Here is a 15,418-nt window from a genome sequence, read left to right as displayed (position 1 = left end):
TTGATGCTTAAAGAAAACAATACTTGGGATGCTAAAACTTATCTTATTGGGAAGCAAGAGAACCTGCTACATAATACAAACATTTGGCTTCAGAAATTGTCAAAAGAACATTGAGATCAGACGTTTGTGTGTTAGCGTGTTTCCTTCTGTATTTATCACACATATAATTTCTCTAGCTATTGAAAAAAGGAAGTCTTTACCCATTTATAAAATAAAAGGCCGAGATTATCAATAAATGAGCCCAAGCAAGCATTTATCAAATTAATGGGCCTAATTTAAAAAAAAAGGAACAGAAGAGCCCATGCACGAGACTGGGAAACCCTAGCGCCAGACTATTTATTGGGTAACTACCGCTCTTCGTCCTGATTCTAGGGTTTCGGCGACTTGAAGAACATCATGGCGACGCAAATCAGCAAGAAGAGGAAGGTGAGCAGTTTCACTGAGTCTTTTTTTTTTTTCTCTTTCTTGAAGTTTCGTAGTTTGAACCGTAACTGTGTTGAGTATCTGTAGTTTGTAGCGGACGGTGTGTTCTACGCAGAGTTGAACGAGGTTCTGACTAGAGAGCTGGCAGAGGATGGTTACTCAGGTGTGGAGGTTAGGGTCACTCCCATGAGGACAGAGATTATCATCAGAGCCACCCGTACCCAAAATGTTCTCGGTGAGAAGGGAAGGAGAATCAGAGAGTTGACGTCCCTTGTCCAGAAGAGATTCAGGTTTCCTCAAGACAGTGTTGAGCTTTACGCTGAGAAGGTTGCCAACAGAGGTCTCTGTGCCATTGCTCAGGCTGAGTCTCTCCGTTACAAACTCCTCGGCGGTCTTGCCGTTCGCAGGTACACTCACTCATGTTTGTCTGTTATCTTAACTGCAAAAAAATATTAGCAAGAGAGAGTGTGATTAGTTTACTCGTCAAGTCCTTTTCCTTCATAGAGACATTCTCTAAGTTGTTTTGTAGTTGTCTGCTAATACTGGAGTGATGTTGTGCTGCTAATATAGGGCATGCTATGGTGTCTTGAGATTCGTCATGGAGAGTGGCGCTAAGGGATGTGAGGTGAGTAGATAAATTGTTTTCATTTTCTCTCCACTTAAAATTCTCTGACATTGTTGATTACTGTCAGGTCATTGTGAGTGGAAAGCTCCGTGCAGCCCGTGCCAAGTCCATGAAATTCAAGGATGGTTACATGGTTTCCTCTGGTCAACCCACCAAGGATTACATCGACTCTGCAGTCAGACATGTTCTGCTCAGACAGGTGAGAGTTCCTTCGCCGAGCAATGTCTAATCGTACTCTCTGGTTAAATCTTTAAATGTGCAGGGTGTGCTCGGAATCAAGGTCAAGGTCATGCTTGACTGGGACCCTAAGGGAATAAATGGACCAAAGACACCACTGCCTGATGTTGTCATCATCCATGCTCCCAAGGAAGAAGATGTTAGCTCCGCACCTGCTACGGTTGCTGCTCCGGCTGCTCTTCTACCAGAAGCTCCCCTCACAGCCGTCGATTATCCTGAGATGATCCCTGTCGCCTAGAAGAAGACTCCTTGGAATGCCTCTGTTTTTGGTCAAACCTTATCAGCGTCTTTTTAAGATACTTTTTGTTTAAATGTCCTCGTAGCAGACAAGTTTTTTCTCATGTTGTTTTTAATATCTATGTCAAGTATTTTTGGATGTTGAATGCGTTTAGTTCAATGGAATTTTTGGGCTTGAATAATGAATCGTTGCAGTGTAATACGTTACTCCAAAGTCCAAACATTGTTTTAACTGACTCTACATAGATGTTCAATGATTCATTCTTTTGGCACGGTATAAATCAGTAAATTCCAAACTCTCCAGCATTATTGGTATGCTTTTTTCACCACTCTTACATTGCAACTTCTGTTTTTTGTTTGTAAGTACAGCATGTTTCTACCATTTTATATGTGAAAAAGTAAAAATATGATGATTGGACAAGTTTTAGTTAATCTATTAAACATTTGTCTGATTATATTCATTTTCAGGAAGCTGTTGCAGTCCAGAATGGAGAATGGAGTAGCTATTCTTAAAACAGCTGTTTCCGAGCTTTGGAGACATGGAAACACTCTTTTATCTTAGACTTTTTTGTTATCTTGTTTGACAGGAAGACAATGAAATAGAACAAAAAGAGAAAGACTCATCAACATAAACTCTCCAGTATTGCTACAAATTTATGTAAGAGGCTTTACAGAACCAAATATACACAAAATAGGTACACTAGATTTCAAACACGAGAATTTAAAAAACAAAAGTTACGAGATGGTTCTGTAAATGTGACAATGCTAACACAGGAACCAAACTTGGTCTCGCTGATCTTGGCTACTACTCCTTGATCGATATCCTTTAGGATCCTTCTAACATAGATTTAACTTTCCACTGTGGAACTTTCACAACTGTGTGTTAACTTGATCTACACAATCTACCACCAAGTAACAAGACGACTTTATACACTAACATACTCTACTGAACCGAAACGAGATTGCATCCTGGTGGTTTCAGAGGTGTAATCTTCAACCTTAAAGGTCTATCCGCTATTTGACTCTCTCTCTGCATATCTCGTTATCTTTAAAGTTGCACAAACACAAAGATTATAAGAACTAGCACTTATTATTAGATTTAGAAACTTTCTCAAAACTAAACCTTTCAATGTGTTTCTCTTGATGGAACATTTCTCCATGAGAACTCTTTATATAGTAAGAAGCTACATCTTTTCCTAAGGGCGAAGCTACATCTTTTCCTAATAATAATATGAAAACATTCCTAAGCTCGATATGTTTTCTTTTTTTCCTTAACCCATCAAACTTCACTTTAATGAGTTAACTTGCTCTTCAAGTTAATTGGAATTATCCAACATTCTTCCCCTTAATTCCAACTTGAATCTTAGGTATGTTGATCTTCTGAACTCCGATGAACTTGCGCATTGCTTCGAACTTGATCCTTGCCAATGGTTTAGTGAGTATGTCTGCCTTCTGCTCCACTCCAGGTACGTGCTTCACTTCGATAAAGTCGAACTCCACACATTCTCAAATGAAATGGTACTTCGCGAGTATGTGTTTGCTTCTACCATGAAACACCGGGTTCTTGGTGAGGGCAATTGCTGACTTGTTGTCAATCTTCAACACGACCTTCTTGTCTTCTTTGTTCATGATCTCGGCCATTAACTCCTTCAACCATATTGTTTGTTTTGCAGCTTCCGTAGCTGCCATGAACTCCGCCTCACATGAAGAGAGTGCCACTGTGGGTTGCTTGCATGATGTCCACGTGATCGGCGATGTTCCTAGGTAGAACATAAACCCTGTAGTGATTCTTCCATCATCAACGTCTATGTTATGGCTGTTGTCACTGTAACCTGTAATCTTCGTTGTTCCATCCCGTTTGAAGAAGAGCCATACTCTGTAGTGCCCTTTATGTATCGTAGTAGATGCTTCACTGCTTCTCCATGACTCTCTCTTGGACTCTGCATATATTTGCTTAATACACCAACCAAAAACGCCAAGTCCGGTCGTGTATGAAGAAGATACCTTAAGCATCCTATGATGCTTCGATACGATGTTGCATCAATCTCAGGCTCCTCCTCTGCCTTTGATACTTCAAACTCGTGTGCATCGGAACATGAGTATAGTTACATGACTACATCTTCGTCTTGACAAGTATACCTTGCGCGTATCCTTCTTGTTTGATGTGAATGCCATCAGCTCCTTGCGTTACTTCTATACCAAGATAGTATGTAAGCTTCCCGAGGTCTGACATCTCAAATCTTCTTGACATATCATCTTTGAATTGCTTGATAACGTTGAGTGAAGACGCTGTTATACAAACAAGTCATCAACATATATAGCTATGATCAGAAGCTCTCCCTTCTCTTTCTTTTGATATACCGCAGATTCCTTGGTGCACTTCGTGAACTCCATCTCCTTGAGAACACGGTCGAGTTTGATGTTCCAAGCTCTCGGAGCTTGACGCAAACCGTATAGTGCTTTGCTAAGTTTGTACACAGGATCCTCCTTTCCTTTCTCCACAAAGCCTTCTGGTTGAGTCACGTATACATCCTCATTTAAGTCTCCGTTCAGGAACGCAGTTTTCACATCTAAGTGATGGATCTCCCATCCATTAGTTGCTGCTAAAGCCAAGAGTAGTCGTATGGTTTCTATCCGAACAACTGGTGCAAACACTTCGTCAACGTCTATGCCTTGTTGTTCCACGTAGCCTTTTGCAACTAGCCTTGCTTTGTATTTGATCATCGTTCCATCTGCATTCCTCTTGATCTTATAGATCCACTTCAAACCTATCGGTTTCACACCTGCCGGCTTCTTGACGAGCTTCCAGATCTTGTTTTCGATGATAGATTTGATTTCTACCTTCATTGCATCGATCCAAGTTTGTATCACTACAGCTTCGATGTAAGTTTCTGGTTCACCATCGATGGTGAGCAAGAGTCTGCCACCTTCAACTTCAGCGAGTAAGATGTAATCATCGAACCGCTTTGGTTTTCTGATGTTACGACCATATCTTGATGTTACATGCTGGTCTTGGTTTGCATCGTTGTTCTCTGCTACTTGCTCTTGTTCACCTGCGTCTACAGCTTCTTCTTCTTCATTATTGTTTTGCTCTTCGTGGTGTTGGTGATTTTGATGCTCATCACCATCTCCTTCTTTTGTAACATCAATATGAGAAAGCTTGAATGATCCTGGTTCTTCGTCTACGTTTGTTGATAGTGTGGACCAATCCCAACTTTTGTTCTCGTCAAAGATTACATCTCTACTAACAACTATCTTCTTCGCGACCGGATCATAGAGCCTGTAAGATTTTGAGCCGGACTCTGTGCCTTGGTTGATCACCATCCTTGATCGATCATCCAGCTTCTTGAGATGATGATTGTTGATTTTTGCAAAAAACTACACATCCAAAGACCCTTAGATGCTCAATGTTCGGTTTCTTAACATACAAGCCTTCGTATGGAGTCTTGTTTTCCAAAGCCTTTGTAGCAATGCGGTTTATGAGATACGTTGAATGACGAACTGCTTCTTCCCATAGCTGATTAGGTATCTTCATAGCTTTCATCAAAGTTCTAGTCATCTCCATTAATGTTTTGTTTCTTCTCTCAACCACACCGTTTTGTTGCGGTGTATACGGTGCAGTGAGATGTCTAGTTACACCGTTTTCTTCACAAAAACGAATATACTCAGAAGATGTGAACTCTCCTCCTCTATTGGTGCGAAAAATCTTGAGTTTTAGCTTCGTTTGATTCTCCACGTACTCCTTGAACTTTTTGAACCGATTTAACGCTTCACTCTTCTCTCTTAGCAGCATCGTCCACATATATCTTGAGTAATCATCAATTAAGACGAATACATATATATTGTTCGCTGGTGTTGATGGTGATATCGGGCCGCACAAGTCACCATGTACCAACTCCAATGCGTGTGATGCTCGATACTTTGCTTTAGGCGGGAAAGAATTTCGAGTTTGCTTCCCAACTAAGTAGGCGCTGCACACATCTTTCTCGTGTATCACCTGAGGCATCCCTACTACGATCTCCTTGTCTACCATATTCTTCATGACTCCAAAGTTCACATGTCCTAGCCGTGCATGCCACGTCCATGTAACATCAGTTTCTTGTATTTGAAGACACTTCGGATATTCAACCTCCATTGGCGTCTTGTACAATCAGTTTGGTTGCCTAACCATGGAGTTTTAAACGAATGTATAACCATAAAGATAAGTCAACTTTGGTAACATAAGTAACCAAATCAATTATTTTAATCCTTTTCGCATATACCAAAAATCGGGATGTTACATATCCATCAAAGAGTAGCCAAGACCGGCGAGACCAAGTTTGGTTCCTGTGTTAGCATTGTCACTTTGCAGAACCATCTCGTTGCTTTTGTTAGTTCTTGTCTTTGAAATCTGATGTACCTACTCTGTTTATATTTGGTTATGTAAAGTCCTTTACGTAAATTTGTAGCAATACTTAGAGCGTTTATGCTAATGAGTCTTTCTCTTTTTGTTCTATTTTCATTGTCTTCCTATTAAACAAGATAACAAAAAGTCTAAGATAAAAGAGTAATATAAGTTTTTATTATTGTTTTAAGTGATTGTGAAGACTAATAAGAAAATCTCTACGTTTACTCTTTGATCTATGTTTTTTCCTAACTCACAAGTAGTATATGGCGTATAAGGAAATAGAAAAAAAACTTACCATTTACCATTATTACAAACTATTCAGTTTAAAAAACTTATTCTTAGTAATTATACAGAAGATATATTTTCTTAAAAAAATATTAATAGTCAAACAAAACAAAAGGAGAGAAATAGGTTAAACTATTTTGTATTACGTAGAATATGGAAATCTCTAAACACATATACAATAGGCATAAATTTGATTTATTGGACTCAAAATAAGATTCTGTATTGTAGTTAAAATCGGAAGCAGATAAATTACGTGTTAAATAAAACGTTTATTCAGTGCTATTTGCACGCCTCGAGTTAACTTATGCCTTGCACCCAGCCTTACATTCTGCTAAGCTCTTGAAACTAAGTGTCTTGCGTGGCGAGGCAATGTGACAGGTAGCACAACTGCGATTTTTGTCATTAGTGTCGCAATTGACTGGTACGCAAAATCCCGCATTAGCACCTTGGCCATCGACAACTATATAAACAAAAAAGCAACAACAATATCACTTGGATATCATGATGTGATTGCAAGGATAATATTGATATATGATGAGAAAAGGGAAACTAGTATAAACACATACATTCATGAAGTGGAAATAATGCAATCAGAATGACGCAAAAAATAGCAAGATGTGATGAAGACATATCGTTCTTCGTGATATTATTACGATAAAGAAACAGACGTTTATTAGAATTTTTATTTTTTGATTTACTAGTTTGATGGTTGTAATTTCTATTTAAGATCATGATTAATTTATAGATAGAACAATCTAATTAGTAATGCATGTCTTGCATTGTAATCCTTAAAAATTGATTAGATTTGTTTGACTGGTTTTTTTTTCTAATTAGTGTCTGGTTATCATATTTGTGTTCAACTCTTTTTTTCCTTATTAAGTTGGTTATAGAAATTTTCAAACTATTGTGTGGTAATCATATTGAAAAATATATCTATACTATTAAAGCGGAATCTCTACTAGGATTTTGCCCTCATATTTTTTGAGTTATTTACATTCTTATGCCATTTTCTTTGAAAAAAAAAACTCTAAATTAACTTTGCCATATATGGCTCAACCAATGAGATACTCCCATCTTAAATCCAGGCATAAATTCCACATTTTTGTAAAGACCCATTGTTGGTTTTGTTATGAGGTATCATATAATTGTGTTGGAAATGCAACAAAATTGTTTGGTTTAAAAAAGTTCTTTTTGGAAGTTATTTAAAAAAAATTGGTGTGAGTATTTATTTCTTCTTGTCAAAATAGGTATTTATTTTTTTTGTATTTAGAGTGGCGGTTGTATTTATATATTTTTAAATTGTGTTGATTTTTTTTATAATATATAAATACATGTAGCTATATAATGACTTCTATTTATATTATTGTATATATAATTTTGTATTTAATTACATTTTGAGGTGCTTTATTTTTTTTTTCAAGGTATGTTTTATTTCTAAATGATTTTATAAATAAATCATGTACCATTATATCATTCTTATTTTAATCAAAAACAACAAACAATATGACAATATTTTTTTTAATGATATCATTGTTTATTGGTAAATTAAAAAATTCTGATAATAGTATTTGTTGTTCGAAATATCTATTTTAATTTTTTTTTGAATTGAATGTTAAACTGAATTCAAAGAAGAAATAACCTTGTTACATCAAGTGTTACCTGTCAAAATGAAAACCCTATCAAGAGTCTGAAAGAGAGTCTGAAAGAGAGCTTCACACGATCAGAGATTATACATGTACCAAGAACGCAAAATACAAAGGCAGATAACCTAGCACGCAGTGTCAGGAAACAAACGTCTTTCGTCGTTCACATGGATTAATATCTCCCGGTGTGGTTTACAGAGTCAATATGAGTCTGTAATGTTGTTGACAAAAAAAAAAATGAAAACCCTATCTCCTTCTACTATAACTAACTCCCAAAGTAAAATAGAAAAGCTCAAAACCAATGATAAAAAAAACAAACTTCAAATTCTGGTACTAAGCCAATAGATCATCCCTCCCTCCAAATCTTTATCCTTTCTCCTCTGAATGATAGTGAGCTTGTTTCTCATCCCCTTGTCTATCAAACTTGCCAAAATATTCACAGGAGAGGGGCTCTCCCCATGCCGCCTTCGATTTCTTTCCCTCCAGATTGTGTGAATAGCAAGTTGAAACATGTACTTAATAACAAAAGACTTCACTTTACTCCCCTGCGGCATTATCATGATCCTCATTATCCTCTCCCATTGATTTGTATACTTGTGTAGCAACACCCCTTCCATCATCTGTTTCCAAATTTGAGCAGAATACTCACACTCAAAAAATAAATGCTCCATTGTTTCCAAAGGATCATTGCATAAGACACAAGATCTGTCCACCAACCCACTCCAATGCCTCATGCGATCTCCTGTTGCAGGCCTCCCCTTCATTGCAACCCAAGTAATGAAAGAGTGCTTCGATGTGACATACTTGAACCAAATCTCTTTGTACCAATTTCAAGCAATATACTCTTTTCTAATCACCTTCCATGTTTCACTCGTTGAGAAGTTCATTTTGTATTGTCATGTCCCATTCTTCCATAAGGAAACATCTTCTTCATTAACAAAGTTTGCCTTATACCTCGCAATCTCATCTTCTACATTATTCAAGATATGAATTCGATGATGCTGTCTTCTTTGCTTCCTACTCACATCAACGGTTGCATTTATAGGAATTCCCATATCAATATAGTTTCCTTCCCTCAGCATATCCTGAAGACAACCCAGTGGCGACCAAGCTTCATGCAAGAAAGATGTTTTCCTACCATTTCTTATATCTACTCGGTACAAGCTCTTACCAATATCTCTACACATGAGAATTTTTTTCCACATCCAAGAACCTAATTGAATGTTCTCCTTACCCGTCCATAGTGAACCTTTTCTAATAAGGTATATATTTATCCAATTAACCCATACCAAATTAGAAGAGAGAATCCTCCATATTAGCTTCAGACAACTTACCAGGTTTATTTCTTTTAATGATTGCATCCCCAAAAATCGGGATGTTACATATCCATCAAAGAGTAGCCAAGACCGGCGAGACCAAGTTTGGTTCCTGTGTTAGCATTGTCACTTTGCAGAACCATCTCGTTGCTTTTGTTAGTTCTTGTCTTTGAAATCTGATGTACCTACTCTGTTTATATTTGGTTATGTAAAGTCCTTTACGTAATTTTGTAGCAATACTTAGAGCGTTTATGCTAATGAGTCTTTCTCTTTTTGTTCTATTTTCATTGTCTTCCTATTAAACAAGATAACAAAAAGTCTAAGATAAAAGAGTAATATAAGTTTTTATTATTGTTTTAAGTGATTGTGAAGACTAATAAGAAAATCTCTACGTTTACTCTTTGATCTATGTTTTTTCCTAACTCACAAGTAGTATATGGCGTATAAGGAAATAGAAAAAAAAACTTACCATTTACCATTATTACAAACTATTCAGTTTAAAAAACTTATTCTTAGTAATTATACAGAAGATATATTTTCTTAAAAAAATATTAATAGTCAAACAAAACAAAAGGAGAGAAATAGGTTAAACTATTTTGTATTACGTAGAATATGGAAATCTCTAAACACATATACAATAGGCATAAATTTGATTTATTGGACTCAAAATAAGATTCTGTATTGTAGTTAAAATCGGAAGCAGATAAATTACGTGATAAATAAAACGTTTATTCAGTGCTATTTGCACGCCTCGAGTTAACTTATGCCTTGCACCCAGCCTTACATTCTGCTAAGCTCTTGAAACTAAGTGTCTTGCGTGGCGAGGCAATGTGACAGGTAGCACAACTGCGATTTTTGTCATTAGTGTCGCAATTGACTGGCACGCAAAATCCCGCATTAGCACTTTGGCCATCGACAACTATATATAAACAAAAAAGCAACAACAATATCACTTGGATATCATGATGTGATTGCAAGGATAACATTGATATATGATGAGAAAAGGGAAACTAGTATAAACACATACATTCATGAAGTGGAAATAATGCAATCAGAATGACGCAAAAAATGGCAAGATGTGATGAAGACATATCGTTCTTCGTCATATTATTACGATAAAGAAACAGACGTTTATTAGAATTTTTATTTTTTGATTTACTAGTTTGATGGTTGTAATTTCTATTTAAGATCATGATTAATTTATAGATAGAACAATCTAATTAGTAATGCATGTCTTGCATGGTAATCCTTAAAAATTGATTAGATTTGTTTGACTGTTTTTTTCTTTCTAATTAGTGTCTGGTTATCATATCTGTGTTCAACTCCTTTTTTCCTTATTAAGTTGGTTATAGAAATTTTCAAACTATTGTGTGGTTATCATATTGAAAAATATATTTATACTATTAAAGCAGAATCTCTACTAGGATTTTGCCCTCATATTTTTTTGAGTTATTTACATTCTTATGCCATTTCCTTTGAAAAAAAAACTCTAAATTAACTTTGCCATATATGGCTCAACCAATGAGATACTCCCATCTTAAATCCAGGCATAAATTCCACATTTTTGTAAAGAACCATTGTTGGTTTTGTTATGAGGTATCATATAATTGTGTTGGAAATGCAACAAAATCGTTTGGTTTAAAAAAGTTCTTTTTGGAAGTTATTTAAAAAAATTGGTGTGAGTATTTATTTCTTCTTGTCAAAATAGGTATTTATTTTTTTGTATTTAGAGTGGCGGTTGTATTTATATATTTTTAAATTGTGTTGATTTTTTTATAATATATAAATACATGTAGCTATATAATGACTTCTATTTATATTATTGTATATATAATTTTGTTTTTAATTACATTTTGAGGTGCTTTATTTTTCTTTTCAAGGTATGTTTTATTTCTAAATGATTTTAAAAATAAATCATGTACCATTATATCATTCTTATTTTAATCAAAAACAACAAACAATATGACTATAAATTTTTTTAATGATATCATTGTTTATTGGTAAATTAAAAAATTCTGATAATAGTATTTGTTGTTCGAAATATCTATTTTAATTTTTTTTTGAATTGAATGTTAAACTGAATTCAAAGAAGAAATAACCTTGTTACATCAAGTGTTACCTGTCTAAATGAAAACCCTATCAAGAGTCTGAAAGAGAGTCTGAGAGCTTCACACGATCAGAGATTATACATGTACCAAGAACGCAAAATACAAAGGCAGATAACCTAGCACACAGTGTCAGGAAACAAACGTCTTTCGTCGTTCATATGGATCAATATCTCCCGGTGTGGTTTACAGAGTCAATATGAGTCTGTAATGATGTTGACAAAAAAAAAAATGAAAACCCTATCTCCTTCTACTATAACTAACTCCCAAAGTAAAATCGAAAAGCTCAAAACCAATGATAAAAAAACAAACTTCAAATTCTGGTACTAAGCCAATAGATCATGCCTCCCTCCAAATCTTTATCCTTTCTCCTCTGAATGATAGTGAGCTTGTTTCTCATCCCCTTGTCTATCAAACTTGCCAAAATATTCACAGGAGAGGGGCTCTCCCCATGCCGCCTTCGATTTCTTTCCCTCCAGATTGTGTGAATAGAAAGTTGAAACATGTACTTAATAACAAAAGACTTCACTTTACTCCCCTGCGGCCTTATCATGATCCTCATTATCCTCTCCCATTGATTTGTATACTTGTGTAGCAACACCCCTTCCATCATCTGTTTCCAAATTTGAGCAGAATACTCACACTCAAAAAATAAATGCTCCATTGTTTCCAAAGGATCATTGCATAAGACACAAGATCTGTCCACCAACCCACTCCAATGCCTCATGCGATCTCCTGTTGCAGGCCTCCCCTTCATTGCAACCCAAGTAATGAAAGAGTGCTTCGATGTGACATACTTGAACCAAATCTCTTTGTACCAATTTCAAGCAATATACTCTTTTCTAATCACCTTCCATGTTTCACTCGTTGAGAAGTTCATTTTGTATTGTCATGTCCCATTCTTCCATAAGGAAACATCTTCTTCATTAACAAAGTTTGCCTTATACCTCGCAATCTCATCTTCTACATTATTCAAGATATGAACCCGATGATGCGGTCTTCTATGCTTCCTACTCACATCAACGGTTGCATTTATAGGAATTCCCATATCAATATAGTTTCCTTCCCTCATCATATCCTGAAGACAACCCAGTGGCGACCAAGCTTCATGCAAGAAAGATGTTTTCCTACCATTTCTTATATCTACTCGGTACAAGCTCTTACCAATATCTCTACATTTGAGAATTTTTTTTCCACATCCAAGAACCTAATTGAATGTTCTCCTTACCCGTCCATAATGAACCTTTTCTAATTAGGTATATATTTATCCAATTAACCCATACCAAATTAGAAGAGAGAATCCTCCATATTAGCTTCAGACAACTTACCAGGTTTATTTCTTTTAATGATTGCATCCCCAAAAATCGGGATGTTACATATCCATCAAAGAGTAGCCAAGACCGGCGAGACCAAGTTTGGTTCCTGTGTTAGCATTGTCACTTTGCAGAACCATCTCGTTGCTTTTGTTAGTTCTTGTCTTTGAAATCTGATGTACCTACTCTGTTTATATTTGGTTATATAAAGTCCTTTACGTAAATTTGTAGCAATACTTAGAGCGTTTATGCTAATGAGTCTTTCTCTTTTTGTTATATTTTCATTGTCTTCCTATTAAACAAGATAACAAAAAGTCTAAGATAAAAGAGTAATATAAGTTTTTATTATTGTTTTAAGTGATTGTGAAGACTAATAAGAAAATCTCTACATTTACTCTTTGATCTATGTTTTTTCTTTGATCTATGGCGTATAAGGAAATAGAAAAAAAAACTTACCATTTACCATTATTACAAACTATTCAGTTTAAAAAACTTATTCTTAGTAATTATACAGAAGATATATTTTCTTAAAAAAATATTAATAGTCAAACAAAACAAAAGGAGAGAAATAGGTTAAACTATTTTGTATTACGTAGAATATGGAAATCTCTAAACACATATACAATAGGCATAAATTTGATTTATTGGACTCAAAATAAGATTATGTATTGTAGTTAAAATCGGAAGCAGATAAATTACGTGTTAAGTAAAACGTTTATTCAGTGCTATTTGCACGCCTCGAGTTAACTTATGCCTTGCACCCAGCCTTACATTCTGCTAAGCTCTTGAAACTAAGTGTCTTGCGTGGCGAGGCAATGTGACAGGTAGCACAACTGCGATTTTTGTCATTAGTGTCGCAATTGACTGGTACGCAAAATCCCGCATTAGCACCTTGGCCATCGACAACTATATAAACAAAAAAGCAACAACAATATCACTTGGATATCATGATGTGATTGCAAGGATAATATTGATATATGATGAGAAAAGGGAAACTAGTATAAACACATACATTCATGAAGTGGAAATAATGCAATCAGAATGACGCAAAAAATAGCAAGATGTGATGAAGACATATTGTTCTTCGTGATATTATTACGATAAAGAAACAGACGTTTATTAGAATTTTTATTTTTTGATTTACTAGTTTGATGGTTGTAATTTCTATTTAAGATCATGATTAATTTATAGATAGAACAATCTAATTAGTAATGCATGTCTTGCATGGTAATCCTTAAAAATTGATTAGATTTGTTTGACTGGTTTTTTTTTTAATTAGTGTCTGGTTATCATATTTGTGTTCAACTCTTTTTTTCCTTATTAAGTTGGTTATAGAAATTTTCAAACTATTGTGTGGTAATCATATTGAAAAATATATCTATACTATTAAAGCGGAATCTCTACTAGGATTTTGCCCTCATATTTTTTGAGTTATTTACATTCTTATGCCATTTTCTTTGAAAAAAAAAAACTCTAAATTAACTTTGCCATATATGGCTCAACCAATGAGATACTCCCATCTTAAATCCAGGCATAAATTCCACATTTTTGTAAAGACCCATTGTTGGTTTCGTTATGAGGTATCATATAATTGTGTTGGAAATGCAACAAAATCGTTTGGTTTAAAAAAGTTCTTTTTGGAAGTTATTTAAAAAAAATTGGTGTGAGTATTTATTTCTTCTTGTCAAAATAGGTATTTTTTTTTTTTGTATTTAGAGTGGCGGTTGTATTTATATATTTTTAAATTGTGTTGATTTTTTTTATAATATATAAATACATGTAGCTATATAATGACTTCTATTTATATTATTGTATATATAATTTTGTATTTAATTACATTTTGAGGTGCTTTATTTTTCTTTTCAAGGTATGCTTTATTTCTAAATGATTTTAAAAATAAATCATGTACCATTATATCATTCTTATTTTAATCAAAAACAACAAAAAAATATGACAATAAATTTTTTTAATGATATCATTGTTTATTGGTAAATTAAAAAATTCTGATAATAGTATTTGTTGTTCGAAATATCTATTTTAATTTTTTTTTGAATTGAATGTTAAACTGAATTCAAAGAAGAAATAACCTTGTTACATCAAGTGTTACCTGTCTAAATGAAAACCCTATCTCCTTCTACTATTACTAACTCCCAAAGTAAATCGAAACGCTCAAAACCAATGATAAAAAAACAAACTTCAAATTCTGGTACTAAACCAATAGATCATCCCTCCCTCCAAATCTTTATCCTTTCTCCTCTGAATGATAGTGAGCTTGTTTCTCATCCCCTTGTCTATCAAACTTGCCAAAATATTCACAGGAGAGGGGCTCTCCCCATGCCGCCTTCGATTTCTTTCCCTCCAGATTGTGTGAATAGCAAATTGAAACATGTACTTAATAACAAAAGACTTCACTTTACTCCCCTGCGGCCTTATCATGATCCTCATTATCCTCTCCCATTGATTTGTATACTTGTGTAGCAACACCCCTTCCATCATCTATTTCCAAATTTGAGCAGAATACTCACACTCAAAAAATAAATGCTCCATTGTTTCCAAAGGATCATTGCATAAGACACAAGATCTGTCCACCAATCCACTCCAATGCCTCATGCGATCTCCTGTTGCAGGCCTCCCCTTCATTGCAACCCAAGTAATGAAAGAATGCTTCGATGTGACATACTTGAACCAAATCTCTTTGTACCAATTTCAAGCAATATACTCTTTTCTAATCACCTTCCATGTTTCACTCGTTGAGAAGTTCATTTTGTATTGTCATGTCCCATTCTTCCATAAGGAAACATCTTCTTCATTAACAAAGTTTGCCGTATACCTCGCAATCTCATCTTC

General features: G+C 34.9%; 1 protein-coding gene and 1 long non-coding RNA gene across 2 annotated transcripts; one reads left to right on the top strand and one right to left on the bottom strand.

Moving 5' to 3' along the window:
• The first annotated feature begins 255 nt into the window (after positions 1–255).
• LOC103868229 (40S ribosomal protein S3-2) lies at positions 256–1,722 on the top strand. Its single transcript, XM_033291812.1, has 5 exons — positions 256–426; positions 511–830; positions 994–1,048; positions 1,116–1,247; positions 1,311–1,722. Exons 1-5 carry the CDS (start codon positions 397–399, stop codon positions 1,521–1,523), a joined length of 750 nt encoding a protein of 249 aa, XP_033147703.1. The 5' UTR covers positions 256–396; the 3' UTR covers positions 1,524–1,722.
• A 4,871-nt stretch (positions 1,723–6,593) lies between these two features.
• LOC117134096 lies at positions 6,594–9,875 on the bottom strand. The gene is made up of 2 exons (XR_004458241.1): positions 6,761–9,875; positions 6,594–6,654 (listed from the first exon to the last, which is right to left on the bottom strand). It is a non-coding gene; the product is annotated as an uncharacterized LOC117134096 (long non-coding RNA).
• Positions 9,876–15,418: the final 5,543 nt, after the last annotated feature.

Source organism: Brassica rapa, chromosome A05, assembly GCF_000309985.2.
Source record: "Brassica rapa cultivar Chiifu-401-42 chromosome A05, CAAS_Brap_v3.01, whole genome shotgun sequence".
Lineage (NCBI taxonomy): Eukaryota > Viridiplantae > Streptophyta > Magnoliopsida > Brassicales > Brassicaceae > Brassica > Brassica rapa.
The sequence above is the reverse complement of the archived record's forward strand: the minus strand, read 5'-3'. Positions and strand labels throughout refer to the sequence as shown.